General features: G+C 45.3%; 1 protein-coding gene across 1 annotated transcript in view; it reads right to left on the minus strand.

The window, feature by feature from the left end:
• Positions 1-8645: 8645 nt before the first annotated feature.
• TK2 (thymidine kinase 2) overlaps positions 8646-14646 on the minus strand; it is a 53770-nt gene continuing 47769 nt past the window's right edge. The window contains exon 11 of the mRNA XM_081963067.1: positions 8646-9070. Coding sequence (XP_081819193.1) covers positions 8992-9070 — 79 coding nt within the window. The 3' untranslated portion in view covers positions 8646-8991. The remainder of the gene's footprint in view (positions 9071-14646) is intronic.

Consider the following 14646-nt stretch of genomic DNA (forward strand, 5'->3'; position numbering starts at 1 on the left):
TTTCGCAATAAATAAGTAGGGTTTGGCTTTGCAGTTTGGGCGCTCGATCGCTGAAAGATTCACCAAAACTGGCTTAGGATGATCTCCAGCAAGAGGAGCCCAAGTTTATTTTGATTCAAGGAGCAATGACACCGTTGACGGTTTACGTATAAGGTGATGAGGTCCATCTTGTCCGTTCACCACACATGGGTTTGGGACTGTCGAAGCCTTGGATGAAAAGGATAACCGTGTGCTTGATGACTTTATCCCATTAACTATTATGCAACACTGCAATAAATCAGCTGCTGTTTGTGGGAAAGATGGACAGCTTGTGGCTCTTGAGCTAATCCCCAAAGTGCTTCGTATGAGATCAATTCAAACATCTGCCAAGGATGAGCTGTGCCTTCCCAGCAGAAGCCACGGAAGAAGCGGAAAGGAGATGAGAGAAGGAGAGAAAAGACAGTTGTCTAGCAAGAAAGGAGATAGAAGTTAGAATCATAGGGCTGGGACTTGGAGGTTTCAAATGGTTGTCTATTTTTGAAAACCCCTACTGATGGAGCTCCGACAACTCCAGAAGGCAAGCTGGACCATTGATTGTTCTCCTTGTCAGAAACTTTTGCTTACTTCTAGGTTGGATCTCCCTTTAACAAGCTTCCACTCATTACTTCTTCTCCTGCCCTCAGGGGCTTTGGAGAAGAAATCAATTCTCTCTTCTCTGGGACATTTCCTCAAGTACTGAAAGACTTTGTGTCCCCCCCAAAAAATTCCTTCTTTACAATAGACAAAGTTCTGCCTCGTGATTTATTATTCCCTATGGAATCAGGTCCTTTCCCCCACTCCTATTTTAAGGTATCACAAGACTCTATAATTCTACTGCAGCAACTGACACAGTTTCCTATTAACATCTGATTTTTTGTGTTCCAGAAAAATAGGGACCACCTTTGGTGGGAAGGTAACAGCGTTCCAGGCGCTCTCGGCATTTAGTCATGCCGGCCACATGACCAGAGACATCTAAACCCTAACTCTGCAGGGGCTCAGTGGCTAAGACAGTGAGCTTGTCGATTAGAAATGTCGGCAGTTCGAATCCCTAGCGCCGTGTAATGGAGTGAGCTCCCGTTACTTGTCCCAGCTCCTGCCAACCTAGCAGTTCGAAAGCATGTAAAAAAAGCAAGTATAAAAATAGGAACCACCTTTGATGGGCAAGTAACAGTGTTCCATGAGCCTTCGGCATTGAATCATGCCGGCCACATGATCACGGAGACGTCTTCGGACAGCATTGGCTCTTCGGCTTTGAAACAAAGACGAGCACCGCCCCCCTAAAGTCGGGAACGACTAGCACATATGTGCGAGGGGAACCTTTACCTATCATAACTTTTAACCCTTTCAACTTTTTTCTTTCTAACCAGATTCATCTGTCACTAAGCTACCTATATGATTCCCTAAAGCTGTCATTTACAGACTACCATGGTTGAGACCACAATCTCAGAGATACTGGTTTGAGGGACCATGCAGGCCAAAAAAAATATGTTGAAATTAAGCTTAATGAATTTAATGAATAATGAATGAATGAATCTCATGAATAATCCATTGGGGTTTGTTTTGTTTAATTTGTCTCCTGCACTGGAAAACGGAACAACAGGACTTATTCGATAAAGGAACACCACGACTGGGTTCATACAATTCATTTAACCCAAGTGAGTATAAAAAGAAAACAGCCTGATGTCCCCAAACTTGGCAACTTTAAGACAGCATAGCTGACTGGAGAATTCTGGGAGTTGAAGTCCACAAGCCTTAAAGTTGCCAAGTTTGAAGATGTCTGGTCATTAGCACAAAATGCTATGCTTGCTTAGAAGTAACCAGGTGTTATTATATCCTGGCCTACAAGGACATCATCTCGGGTGTCCAATCTACAAGGCAGCTGGGCATTTCCCATCAGATCCAGGAGGAATCTTCCTCGCTCTCCAGGTATAACAATCAGTACCCGAATTGAGTGGAGTCCCTTGGACTGCTAGGTGATCAACCGGTCAGTCCTAGAGGAAATCAACCCTGATTGCTCCTTAGAACACCAGACCCTGAAGAGGAAACTCAAAGACGTTGGCCACCTAATAAGAAGGAAGGACTCCCTGGAGAAGAGCCTCATGCTGGGAAAGATGGAGGGCAAAAGAAGAAGGGGATGGCAGAGAAGGAGGTGGATGGATGGAGTCACCAAAGCAGTTGGCTTGAACTTAAATGGACTCCAGAGAATGGTGGAGGACAGGAAGGCTTGGAGGAACGTTGTCCATGGGGTTGTGATGGGTTGGACATGACTTCGCAACTAACAACAACAAAATACAGCACACACAAAAAAGCAACCCTTCCCATCCTCCATTCCATTTCCACCACCACCTCAAAGAAGATTCGCATGTGGTCCTAAACCCAAGCCAAGCGGTGCTCGACTCCAGTTAAAGCGCAAAAGGAACCAAGGCACCCAAGCAAAGTCGCGGCACTCCAGCTTGAGATGGCCAACTCAAGATGGCCCTTCTCTTGCCCTGGAAAGGGGAAGCGATGGGGGGGGCTTTCCTTTGTTCCTCCAGCCTCGGCAAAGCGGGCTGGGGGCAGCGGCGAGGCCCGGTTGCCTGGGATGCAACCAAGCCCACCCTCCACCCTCCCTTTGCCCGGCCGGATGGCTCTCCGCTTCCCCCACCGCTGCATCACACGGCTGGCCGTCCCAGGAGCATCTTTCCCGGGCGTCCGCTCTGCTTGGAGAGCAGCTGCCCTGGAGAAGTCCCAGGAGGCGGCTTATTGCACCACCGTCGCCTGTTCTCCGCTGCTCCGGTCCGAGCGACCCAAGCGCTGGGCGAGCCCGCATGGAGAGGAGGCAGGCCTCTTGCTGGATGCGCTCCGGTAAGAGGAGGAGGAGGTGGGCGAGGGAGGGCTCACCGGGTGGCTGCTTCCCCTCCCCTCCTTTCTCCCCCCACCCACGGCTGCCGCTCCCTGATTGGGGCGCTGGAGGGCGACTCCCCGGGAGGAGACAACGGGGGAGGGGGAGATTAGGATGTAGCCCCGCCTGGGGAGGGACAGGGGCTCTGCGAGAGTTAGTCAAACGCCTTGGCTTCCCAAGGGGCGCCCTCGGGACCTTCTCCCCCAAGTCGGCGTTTTAAGAGAAGCCAAAGCCTTTTGTCCCACCTGCCCACCGGACTGGGGTGGGGAGGGGGCGCGGAGAGCTTTAAGCTCTGCCCCCCGCCCCTTGCTGTTGCCACAAAGCAGAGAAGTCTTTTAGGGCGGGGTGAGCCATTGTCTGGCTGGAGAGTGGGGGGAGGGGCTCAGCTGCACGAGGGGATCCGGAGGGTGGGTGGGCGCGCGGGAGCGCGCGTTCTCCCCCCCCCCCATTTTCTAAAAAAAACCCTTCCCCCCCGTGTGCTGTGTAGCCTGCAGCGGTTCCGGTGAATTGGCTCGCGGTCCCCTCCGTGGAAACATCTGGGGCGGAGGGGGGGAAGAGGGAGAACCCCCCTCCCCACTCCGGGCAAAGTCTGCTGGGCTCACCATGCCTCCGGCGGTCCTGTGGGGAAAGCCGCCTCGTCGACCCGAGGAAGTCCGCAGCAGGGGGGGAAACTTCGGGATCGTGGCGAGCCCATCGCACGTATGTATGCAGAGGTGGATGGATGGAGGAGGGTGGGGAAGGGAGGTTGTCTTTCGGCTCTCTCCTTTCTTCTCCCTCCCTCGACAAAGAAGACAATGCAGGAACCAACCCGGATTTCACTCTCTTCGGTTTCCCTTTATTGGGTGGAAAGTAAGGGCTGAAGTTGAAGAGACAGAAACCAGGGGTCGGATGCAACCATTCTCTCTCCTCTCTATTTCTTCCTCCCTCTGTTTCTTCCCCCCCCTCTCCTTCTGCCTATTTCTCTCTCTCCTTCTCTTTCTCTTCCCCTTCTTTCTCTCTCTCTCTCTCCCCCCTTTCTTTCTTTCTCTCTCTCCTCTTTCTCTCTCTCTCTCTCCCTCTCTTTCTGCCTGTCTCTTTCCCTCTCTCTGAACAATGAAGCAGGTGCCTTCCAATCTCATTTTCCTCCCATGCTCTCCGTCCAGACAATGGGAGAGTGGGGGAAAGGCTTAATTCCTGAAGCTTGTGCATCAAGAAAATCTGGGTGTGTATGGCTTCTGATCTCCCCCTCCCCGTCCCCCCAAAAAACCCAGCCTCTTTTAGGAATGTGGAAGGCTTGAAGTTTCTGTTGCTGTCCCTTTCTCAGGGCATGGAGTTTCTGGAAGAGTGAAGCTGTAGCCCTCTGCTCAGTTTGAAGTCTGACTCAAAGACGGGGGAAATATTGACATGTGAATCCCTGCCTGGTGTTTGGATTCCAGCAAAACAGAAACCAGAAGGCAAACAGAACTAACTAACTTGGCCTAAAACGAATAGGGTTTTTTTTTATTGGGGGGGGGAGGTTATTGTTTGTGAGTGCTGACTTCCTGGCCAAATCCAAGGCAGTCGATCAAGATTCAGAATACCAAACCTTGGGATCAAGTTAGTGCTGTGTAATCACTTTTAAAGCTGGCTGGAAGCTGGTGTTTAGTCTGGAAGGCTAGACCCTTTTGTAGAAATTGCTAAACTAAAACAAAAAGTTTTCGAGAAAAGAGACGAGGATGGGCAAACCTAAGGCTCAGTTTCTTGTATTCCGAATCTCAACTCCGTTTGGACCCACTTCCTGGTCAGTTTGGAAATTTGGAGTGGGGACAGTTGACCGGGGTTTCTGTCCACTTCTTCCAATGGTTGTGTATATATACTCTTCCTGAATGCTTGGTTTCCAAAGAAGCATTGGTGTGGCACTTTTCCTTAATATTATCCTACTTTAAAAAAAAAAAAAAAAGAGTGAATATGCTCGCATGTCTTAATTCCCTTTTGCCTGTGGATTTGGTGTGTGGAAATTGGATAAATTCATACAAACGTGGGGTTTTGTTTGTTTGTTTGAAGTACAAAAGATTTACCTTGAGGCAAACCAGCGATCCATCTCAACTCAGTATTCCTAATCTGATTGCAGGGCATTGTCCAGAGTTTCATATCAGTCTTTTTTTATTAGTCACATCTGGGGCCTACCTGAACCGTTCTGTCTGCAAAGCACCTGTTCTTCTCCAAGATGTGGTACTTCCCTTCTGGAGATCAGAAAGCTGTATATCAGGGGTATCCAAACTTGGCAACTTTAAGACTTGTGGACTTCAACTCCCAGAATTCAACTCCCAGAGCTGGCTGGGGAATTCTGGGAGTTGAAGTCCACAAGTCTTAAAGTTGCCAAGTTTGGACACCCCTGCTGTATATGTTTCTTACTGATCGAGGAATCTTTCGAGGTGGGTGGGGGGATTCCTTTTGTTGAAATAGCTGGATTTGATGTCCCTTGGCTGGAGATGTTTATAATGAATTTCCAAAATTTGGCTAGTAAATTCAGCAGGTGTACTTTCCACAATGTTATGTACCACCAGTTAATATCTGCTTCACAAACAAAGACAAATTATTAAACCCTCCCTTTCTTCTCTTTCTCTCTCTCTCTCTCCTTTTAGTTCTTTTCTTCCACTTTTCTCTTGCTTCTGGGAAGTTATATCCAGATTAGAACCAGAGGCAGTTATTTCGGTCTCTGTAAGTAACGTGCCAAGATTTAAGAGTTATTGTGGTGGAATATAGTGGGCCCGATTCTCAGGAGGATTCCAGAGGAGTAAGAGAGAGCCCAGAACAGATAATTTGTGTGTGAGAAAGAGGGTGAAGATAGCTCCTCCCTAATAGTTGAGTATGTGCTTGATGTAGATCAGGCGTGACTAACCTGTGGGATGCAAGCCGCATGCGGCCATGGACAGCTAATAATGCGGCCCCACAAGATCATAAACTTCTAACCTTGTTACGTGGTTTACATTAAGTATGTTATACATGTTCATATGCGACCCAAGAAAATTCCTCTTCACTCAATATGGCCCCAGCAAGCCAAAGGACTGGACACCTATGATGTAGACTGCTTTTGTTTGGCAAGATTCTGTCTATAGGAGTGGGACAATGTGAAATCTTGCTTGGAAGAATCACCTTATTCGAAAGTATTTTTCTTGAGCTGAGAATAAATCTTCCTTGTGCAGGTTTTGTTAGAAGGGCAGAAATTCAACCCTCCATAGTGCCTCTTTCTGTGACACGATTAGCGTGTCAGGGCGACGTTGTTTACAAGATGATCTGTGACCCCTCATAGCAGCTGAAGCCAAAAGTGGCAGAAGTTGCAGAACTATTGAGGTTACATCCATTCGAAGCTTGATTACAACATGGCCGGGGAGCCCACTGCAGATGAGATCAGGCAGATATGATCCTTTCCCCGCAATCTGCTTTAGCCAGTCCGCTGTGGATTCAGCCATGGATCTGTTCTCTTTGAAGTTAGCCAGATCTCATTTCTGTAATTATTTTATTGATTTATTTAGAACCTGTTTTGTTACAATTCCAAATAACACTCCTATTTCTCTCTTTTTCTCACAACAACCCTGTGACGTGTGTTGGGTTGAGAGTGAGTGACTAGCCCAAGGTCATCCAGCTGGTTTTCATGCCTAAGGCATGACTAGAATTCCCTATCTCTTGTTTTCTAGCCAGGTGCCTTTTAATATTTTAAAAATATTAATAAGTGAAAGGTTTAAAAATTGGCAGTTTGATGGAAGGGCACCATATTGACTTAAAGTTCTTGCTATCTAATATTTGCAAAGCCATCTCCTATCTTGGAGCTCTCCAAGTCCTGAACAGCCTATTCTTTCACACGTTTTCTTGACCTTCCTATAACCAGCCAGTCCCTTACATCTGATGCCCCACTTTCTCAGTTGTTTTCTGCTCCAGGAACTAACTAACAAGGTTCTCTAGGGACATTCCTGTGAGAACTTCAAAGTCTTAGACATAAAAAGTGGAATGCAGAGACTGGCCCTTTCTTCCAAATGGACAAACAAGGCCTTAGTCACCCAATCTACTAAGCTGCTGGTTGGAGTGTCTCTTACACTGACATTTCAATATGCAGGTTGGAAGTGAACTATAGCACATGGGCAGACTTAGTGAACAAAGGAATTAAAATGTGATTCCCAATCCAATATACGTTGCATGGAATGACTGAGGAAGGCCCAAATTCTTGATTATTTGTTGGAAAAGAAATTGCATCTAGATTTTGTGTTCAAAGAAAAATAGCTACGTGGTGAAATTTTCACAAATGGGACAGAAACTCTTCATGCTTACTTACAAAGTCAGTAAGGGAAGTTTTGCCTATCTTTCATTGTCCATTGTTAAGTGCTGGGAATTTACTTATTCGGTTTTTTTAGATTTAAGGCCACCCAATTCCAAAATAATTCTGGGCACCTTAAACTGAAAAAAAAAATTAAAAAAAAATACTAAGCCAGAAGAATATATTATGTTCAGACACAAATTCCAGACACTTTAAAGTATCCAAAGAGTCTGGGAAAAGAGCCATATTTTAAAAGACTTCTAGAACATATCAGAATGGAAGCTACATGGATTTCTGGGGGTATGCTATTCCAGAAGGCTAGTATCACAACAGAGAAGACACACTTCCTAGGTCCTGATAGATGGCATTGTTTGATAGACATTGACTCTGCCTACCTTAATGATGGCAAGAAACCATGGGAGACAGGCTTCAATCCATGAATCTGGTAGGTGGTTGCAAACATGTATAAAATTGATAAATTTTGGACCAGAAAGCTTCTGGACATAGTTCAAAGACCTGTTTATCTATTATGAAACTCTTCATGGCTTTGGGTCTAAAGGACTGTCTGTCTTCCTTTAGGGCAGTGGTTCTCAAATAGTGGGGCGCGCCCCCCAGGGGGGGCGCGAGGCTCCGTAAAGGGGGGCGCGAAGGCTCCCTTTCCATCTGGGTGCAACGGCGGTGACGAAGGCAGCGGACTGGAGTTTCCCGCCAAGGTTGCCTGTCCGACCAGCCCCCGCTGGCTCCTGGCTGAGGGAGGAGCTGCGTTCCGAAGGCTTCAGGGACCGTCCGAGGCTTCCCTGATGCCTTCGGAGCGCTTAAAACGACCGCGCTGCTGGAGCAACCCTGGCGCTTCGGGGACGAGCCCCGCCGAATTGAGCCGGACCCAGACAGATCTCGATAGCCTGCAAGAAGAGGTAGAGGCAGCGTGGCTCCTGCCTGCTCAGCCTCTGTGCCCAGTTTGGCTTCTGCCTGGCCCGACCCTCGCTTTTCCTCTGGCCGAAGGCACATCCTCTCTCCCAGAGGAAGGCTTTGCTTCTGGGAAACAGAAATACGAGGCAGCTTTTCCACTGGGGTCTCTTCATATTATAGGACTAGATCAGTTCTCAAAGGTTTTAGCCTGGGGGTCTCTTTGATTTTTAAAAAGTGATTGAGGACACCAAAAAGCTTTGATGTGTGTGGGTTATATCACTGATGTGTAGTATGTTAGAAATTAAAACCGAGAAATGTTAAAAATATTTATTTATAAAATACTCCGCCATCCCCCTGAAAGAGTACGGTAAACCATACTTTGAGAATCACTGCTCTAGATAAACCTTGAATTTCATTCTGTAGGGCCCTTGTTACCAATTTTAAAATAAGATATTTACTGCATTTCCCATCATTTTCTCACAGAATTGCGATGAATTACTTATGGATAAATGTTTATTGTATAAAATAAGAGGTGTTTAATAAGGATACAGTGTTATGCAGAGGTGTACTTATAACAATTTTATAGACAAATGATACTATTTACAGTCGCGCGGGGGGCGCGAAATGTTTTCTTCTTCCTAGGGGGGGGGCATGACAGAAAATAATTGAGAACCACTGCTTTAGGGAAAACTTCCATAGTTCAGAATAACAGAGTTGGAAGAGACTGTGGAGGTCTTCTACTCCAACCCTTTGCTCAAGCAGGAAATCCTTTCAGACAAATGGTTGTCCAATTTCTCCTTAAAAAGCCCCAGTGTTGGAGCATCCACAACTTCTGGAGGAAATTCCTTCCGCTGATAAATTGTCCTCACTGTCAGGAAGCACCTCCTTGGTTCCAGGTTGGTTCTCTCCTTGCTTAGTTTCCAACCGTTACTCCTTGTCCTGCCTTCAATGCTTTGGAGAATAGCTTGACTCCCTCTTCTTTGCGGCAGCCCCTGAGATATTGGAAGACTGCTATCATGTCACCCCTATTTCTTCTTTTCATTAAACTACACATAACCAATTCATGCAATCATTCTTCATATGTTTTAGCCTTCAGTCCCCTAATCATCTTTGTTGCTCTTCTCTGCACTAGACTCTCCACATCTTTTTTATATTGTGGTGACCAAAACTCAGTTGATCAGAATTGGCCCACACTTAGTCTCTTCTATTCAGCAGCCCCATCTGACAGTACCCAGGAAGCATGGCCCTCTCTGTTACAGCACCTGCTCTCTGGAACACCTTAAGATTTGCCTGGTCCCCACCTTAACCACGTTTAAAAGAGACCTGAACATTTCGCTTTCCCCACAGGCCTTGGATTAGACTAGGTAAAGGTTCCCCTCGCACATATGTGCTAGTCATTCCCGACTCTAGGGGGCGGTGCTCATCTCCGTTTCAAAGCCGAAGAGCCAGCGCTGTCCGAAGATGTCTCCATGGTCATGTGGCCAGCATGACTAAATGCCGAAGGTGCACGGAACGCTGTTACCTTCCCACCAAAGGCGGTTCCTATTTTTCTACTTGCATTTTTTACGTGCTTTCGAACTGCTAGGTTGGCAGAAGCTGGGACAAGTAATGGGAGCTCACTCGTTACGTGGCACTAGGGATTCGAACCGCCGAGCTGCCAACCTTTCTGATCGACAAGTTCAGCTACAAACTGAGTTTGTAGACTAGGTCCTACATATTGTACCATTTTAGAATAATTTTTTTTCTCTCCTCCAGACAGTTGGGATGTTTCGCCCGTATTTTCATAATGCCTTGACTGTATGCCAGCCAGAGTGACTGTGGAGTTGGACGGCAACATCAGTTTAACAAATACATAAATAAATGCCCATCTCTTCAGCAGTTTCTCCAGCAACTCATGCTTCTAGGCTAAATATCCAGGGAAATTCCTCCCAGAAGCTGCTCCACCTTTTCATCATTTTGCAGGAAGAAACAGCATCTTAACCCTTGCTTGGCTCTCTGTGAGACATTGCTTCTAAAAGCTTCCGGCAGAAACCAGCACCTGAGGGAATAAGCAAACCCTTATCCCGTTATGTAATGTTTAGGCAGATCTGAAAGAAGCCAACGGGAGCCATCTTTTCGGTGGCAGATATTTCTCTCAGGGGAAATAGGATTTTTATTTTTATTTTTTTGAGAAAAGCAGACCAGGTTTTTTCTGTTCTTGACAGGAAATATCTTTACCGCTTTTTTAAAATTTTTGCAGTTGTAGCCTAAAGGAACTATTTTGTGGTTCCATATCAAATTGTGGTACATTTGTTCTGCTCGGGGCCTTACCAAAAGAGGTATATTTCAGATGGTCCCTGAACCTTGCAAAAACTATAGGTAGTCCTCGACATACGACCACAATTGAGCACAACATTTAGGTTGCTAAGTGAGGCATTTGTTAAGGGAGTTTTGCCCCATTTTACAACCTTTCTTGCCACAGTTGTTAAGGGAATCACTCAGGGGTCGTATTCACTTACCTTCCCTACCGGTTCGCAAATGTGAGTGTGCGCACATCCGCGCATGCGCTTTCGGGTGAAAAAAAGGGCCTAAATGGGATGCCGTAGAGCCGGGACAGGTGGGTGGAGCCACCTACAATTTCCGCTACCGCTTTAGGCAAACCAGTCTGAACTGGTAAAATACCACCTCTGGAATCACCGCAAGTGTTAAATTAGGAACCCGGTTGTTAAGTCAATCGGGCTTCCCCATTGACTTTGATTGTCAGAAGGTCACAAAAGATGATCACATGACCCTAGGACACGACAACAGTCATAAATATGAGTCAGTTGACTAAAGTCTGAATTTTGATCATAGGGATGCTTCAACGGTTGTGTGGGAAACGATCCTAAGTCATTTTTCTCAGTGCCGTGGTAACTTCGAACAGTCACTCAATGAATGGTTGTAAGTTGAGGACTACCTGTACTTACAACCTGGTTCCAAATTTCTAATGGCCAGGCGCGTGAAGGCATTTGCGCTGATCAGCATATGCTGCAATCAAGTGACTGTGATTTACTACTTTATCGCTGAAAATTGACATTTACTTCTGACTTTTCCCAAAACCATTCCGTAGTCAACCATCAGTTCGCTTAATAACCACCTCATTCACTTAATGACCACTGCAAAAAAATAGATGGTAAATTCGGGCTTATCATGTGGGTAACCCACTTTACAATTGGCATGACTTGCAATCCTAATGGGCAAACTCCCTTATAGTTGTAAGGCAAGAACTATCTGTACTTCGCTAGCTCCGATATGGTGAGTTTTTCTCACTAAATGATGGAGGGGAGATTTTCCGGCATCATGGGCTGCTTTAGAAGTAAAGCACTGACAATAAGCCATAATAAGGTCTCCAACCTTGAAGTTGCGGACTTCAACTCCCAGAATTCCTCATCCAGCATGGAATTCTGGGAATTGGAAGTCCACAACTCTTAAAGTTGCCAAGATTGGAGACCCCCTGCAATAAGCAACAGAGGAGACAATGGGTTTCAGCTTTACAAGAACCACCACCAAGCTACCTTATCCAATTTTGCACCAACACCGGAAACAGTTGGGGTGTTTTTGGACAGATGTGGACGTTCACTCAACAAACGTGTCTGTTGTTGATCTGTTCCATCCTTCAGTTCTTTTTTCAAAATCTTTCCTCTAAAATCAGTCTTAACCCAACAGTTAAGATAGCTAAAACAAACCACAAATATATCTGTTCGAATACTCCGATTCATCCCTTCTTATCTTTAATTTCTTTCCTCTTTTCCCTGGTTCCCCATCTTTTTCTGTTCTGTTACCCATCTTCTTGTGTTGCTTTTCCTGCAATTAAAATAAATCCGGATGCCCTTAGTAGTTATGGGATGGCACCAATGACATCACCCAAGGATGTGGCGCCCCATTCTCCGTGCAAAAATTAAGTTCTGGGCTTGTGCTCAAAATCTTTTTCCCTGTACATTTTGTTTTACTTTAGTTCCCTCTGAAGTTGTAATTCACGTTTGGCCTAGCCCCAAAACATGATCAGCCAAAAGTGACCTGGTTTTGCCTTCTCTCTGCAGCTAAACTCCCCTGCTAAAAATATAGTGGATTGTTATTTGCAAAACAAAAACAAAAATGGATGTTGGTTATTGTAATCTTAACAGGATTTTTTTCCCCCTGAAATTATGTCTGCGAGCCGAAAAGATACCATTTACAATTTAGGCACCAGACACTATGTCATCTCACACTTTCCCTCCCTCTCCAACAAAATTAAAAAAGTCCTGGAGTTTTGCAAAATTGACTTGCAAGAATCTTGTGGCATCTCACCAGGTGACGTTGAGCTATTGCAAGGTGTTTGATTCTCACTTTAATTCAGTGAGATGTTCTCCAAAGATTTGGGGTTGAAATTTCTTCTTCCTTCCTTCCTTCCTTCCTTCCTTCCTTCCTTCCTTCCTTCCTTCCTTTTTCTTTCTTTTTCTTTCTTCTTTCTTTCTTTCCTTTTCTTTCTTTCTGTCTGTCTTTTCCTTTCTTTCTTCTTTTCTTTCCCTGTCTTTCTCTTTCTTTCTTTCTGTCTTCCTTCCTTCCTTCCTTCCTTCCTTTCTCTTCTGCCTTTTTACACTAAGAATTGTGTTTGGAGCAATCCTCCCTGTCAACTTCGCAAACAGAAAGCAACATTGGATCCTCCAAATCTTTCTCGGGTACTATTGCACTGGATTACACTTCTCCAGTTTCATGGTAGTTTTAGGAAAGCCATTTGTGATGAGATCTTTTCTGAAGGAATTATTTTCTATTATGCCTTTGTTATATTAAGAAAAACTCTGCACTATGTTTGTGGACAGAAATTTTAAGGTAATGGAAATCCCGTTCTGCCTTCGTAATTGCGCATGTCGTCTTTGTAAGAAAGACTGCGATTGATACCTGTATGTAGAAAGGGTGATTGGAGAAAAGGGCTAACGAATCAAAAAGCTGGGGTAGATAAGTTGTAGAGAGGAAGCGAGAGGATGTTTGTATTGTGTACAGTAATAACACTTACTTACATACCGCTTCAAAGTGCTTTACAGCCCTCTCTAAGCGGTTTACAGAATCAGCACATTGCCCCCAAACAATCCTCATTTTACCGACCTCCATCAGAAAGATGGAAGACTGAGTCAACCTTGAGCTGGTGAGAATCAAACTGCTGGCAGTCGGCAGAGTTAGCCTGCAATACTGCATTCTAACCACCGTGCACCATCACGGTTCATATGGTGGCAGTTATTTGATCTGTGATAAGATTTCTGAAATGTAATTCAGATATAAAAAGATGCTGAGATTCTAGAAAGAGCGCAGAAAAAAAGATTGACTAAGATGATTAGGAAGAACAGTTATAGGAATTGGATGTGTCTCATTTAATAATAAGAAGGACATGGGTAGCAGTGTTCCAATATCTAAGGGGCTGCCATAGAGAAGAGTGGGGGGGTCAACTTATTCTTGAAAGCATCGGAAGGCAGAGCAAGAAGCAACGGATGAAATTAGTCAAAGAGAAAAACCAACTGAGAATTAAAGAGAAATTTCCTGACTGCGAGATGTAATATGATGCTGTTTCAGGATTATCTAGGTGTTATTGGTCTCCTAGTCAACCTGTATTCCATGCAAGCCTCCAGATTGAGTAGGTGGGAAGTGATTTGAGACCGAAGTGCACTGCTGTTCCTAAAACAGCATCAGTCCCCCCACCTCCAAGCATTAGTTTTCATACCTCTCCAACAATGCTTTTGCAGCCCACTTCCAAACTGCTTCTCCCTCTCTCCCTCCCTGGTATAACTATAAGTATAATCTTTATTGTCATTGTATTTAAATACAACGAAATTGGTTTTAATCTCACTGCAAACTTATAACAGAAACGAGAAAAGAAAGAAAAGAAAAAAAAAACTAGCGTGTACATGGAGTGATTGTGGTTGTATTTAAAAGTCTGACAGCCCAAGGATAGAAACTATCTTTAAACCTGTTTGTTCGGCTGGCTATACTTCTATGCCTTCTGCTTGTTGGTAAAAGTGCAGAGAGACACTGACCTCTGAAACTGGGAGACCATGAGTTCTACTCCTGCCTTAGTTGCAAAGCCACTAGGATGACCTTGGATCAGTGTCTGTCTGTGTCTCTCTCTGTCTGTGTCTGTGTCTGTCTCTCTCTCTCTCTCTCTCTCTCTCTCTCTCTGTGTCTCTCTCTATGTGTCTCTCTCTGTCTCTGTCTCTCTCCCTCTCTCTCCCCCACCCTCTCTCTCTGAATTGGCAATGACTCAAAATAAAAAAGGAAAGGAATAGCTAATTACTTTGCAGGGAGAGGGATTTGTGCTAGTAAGGGAAATATCCCCTAAACTTTTACTTGGGCAACTAATGATTTAGATCCTCCAGGAACATTATCCCCTGCATGCTAAAAGCACAAAAATTATTCCATTGCAGATCTTACGCAAAACTCTGCTGCCAGGCATGTACATGCTCATGGCTTTCTGAGAGACATGTGCCATCCGAGTGGGTGATACGGAGAAATGCAAGGGAGGGCAGGGCGTTGCAAGCGTTCTCTGCTGGAGCGGCAGCATAAGAAAAATTATAAATCATGA

This window comes from Natrix helvetica, assembly GCF_964273705.1.
Source record: "Natrix helvetica genome assembly, chromosome: 10".
Lineage (NCBI taxonomy): Eukaryota > Metazoa > Chordata > Lepidosauria > Squamata > Natricidae > Natrix > Natrix helvetica.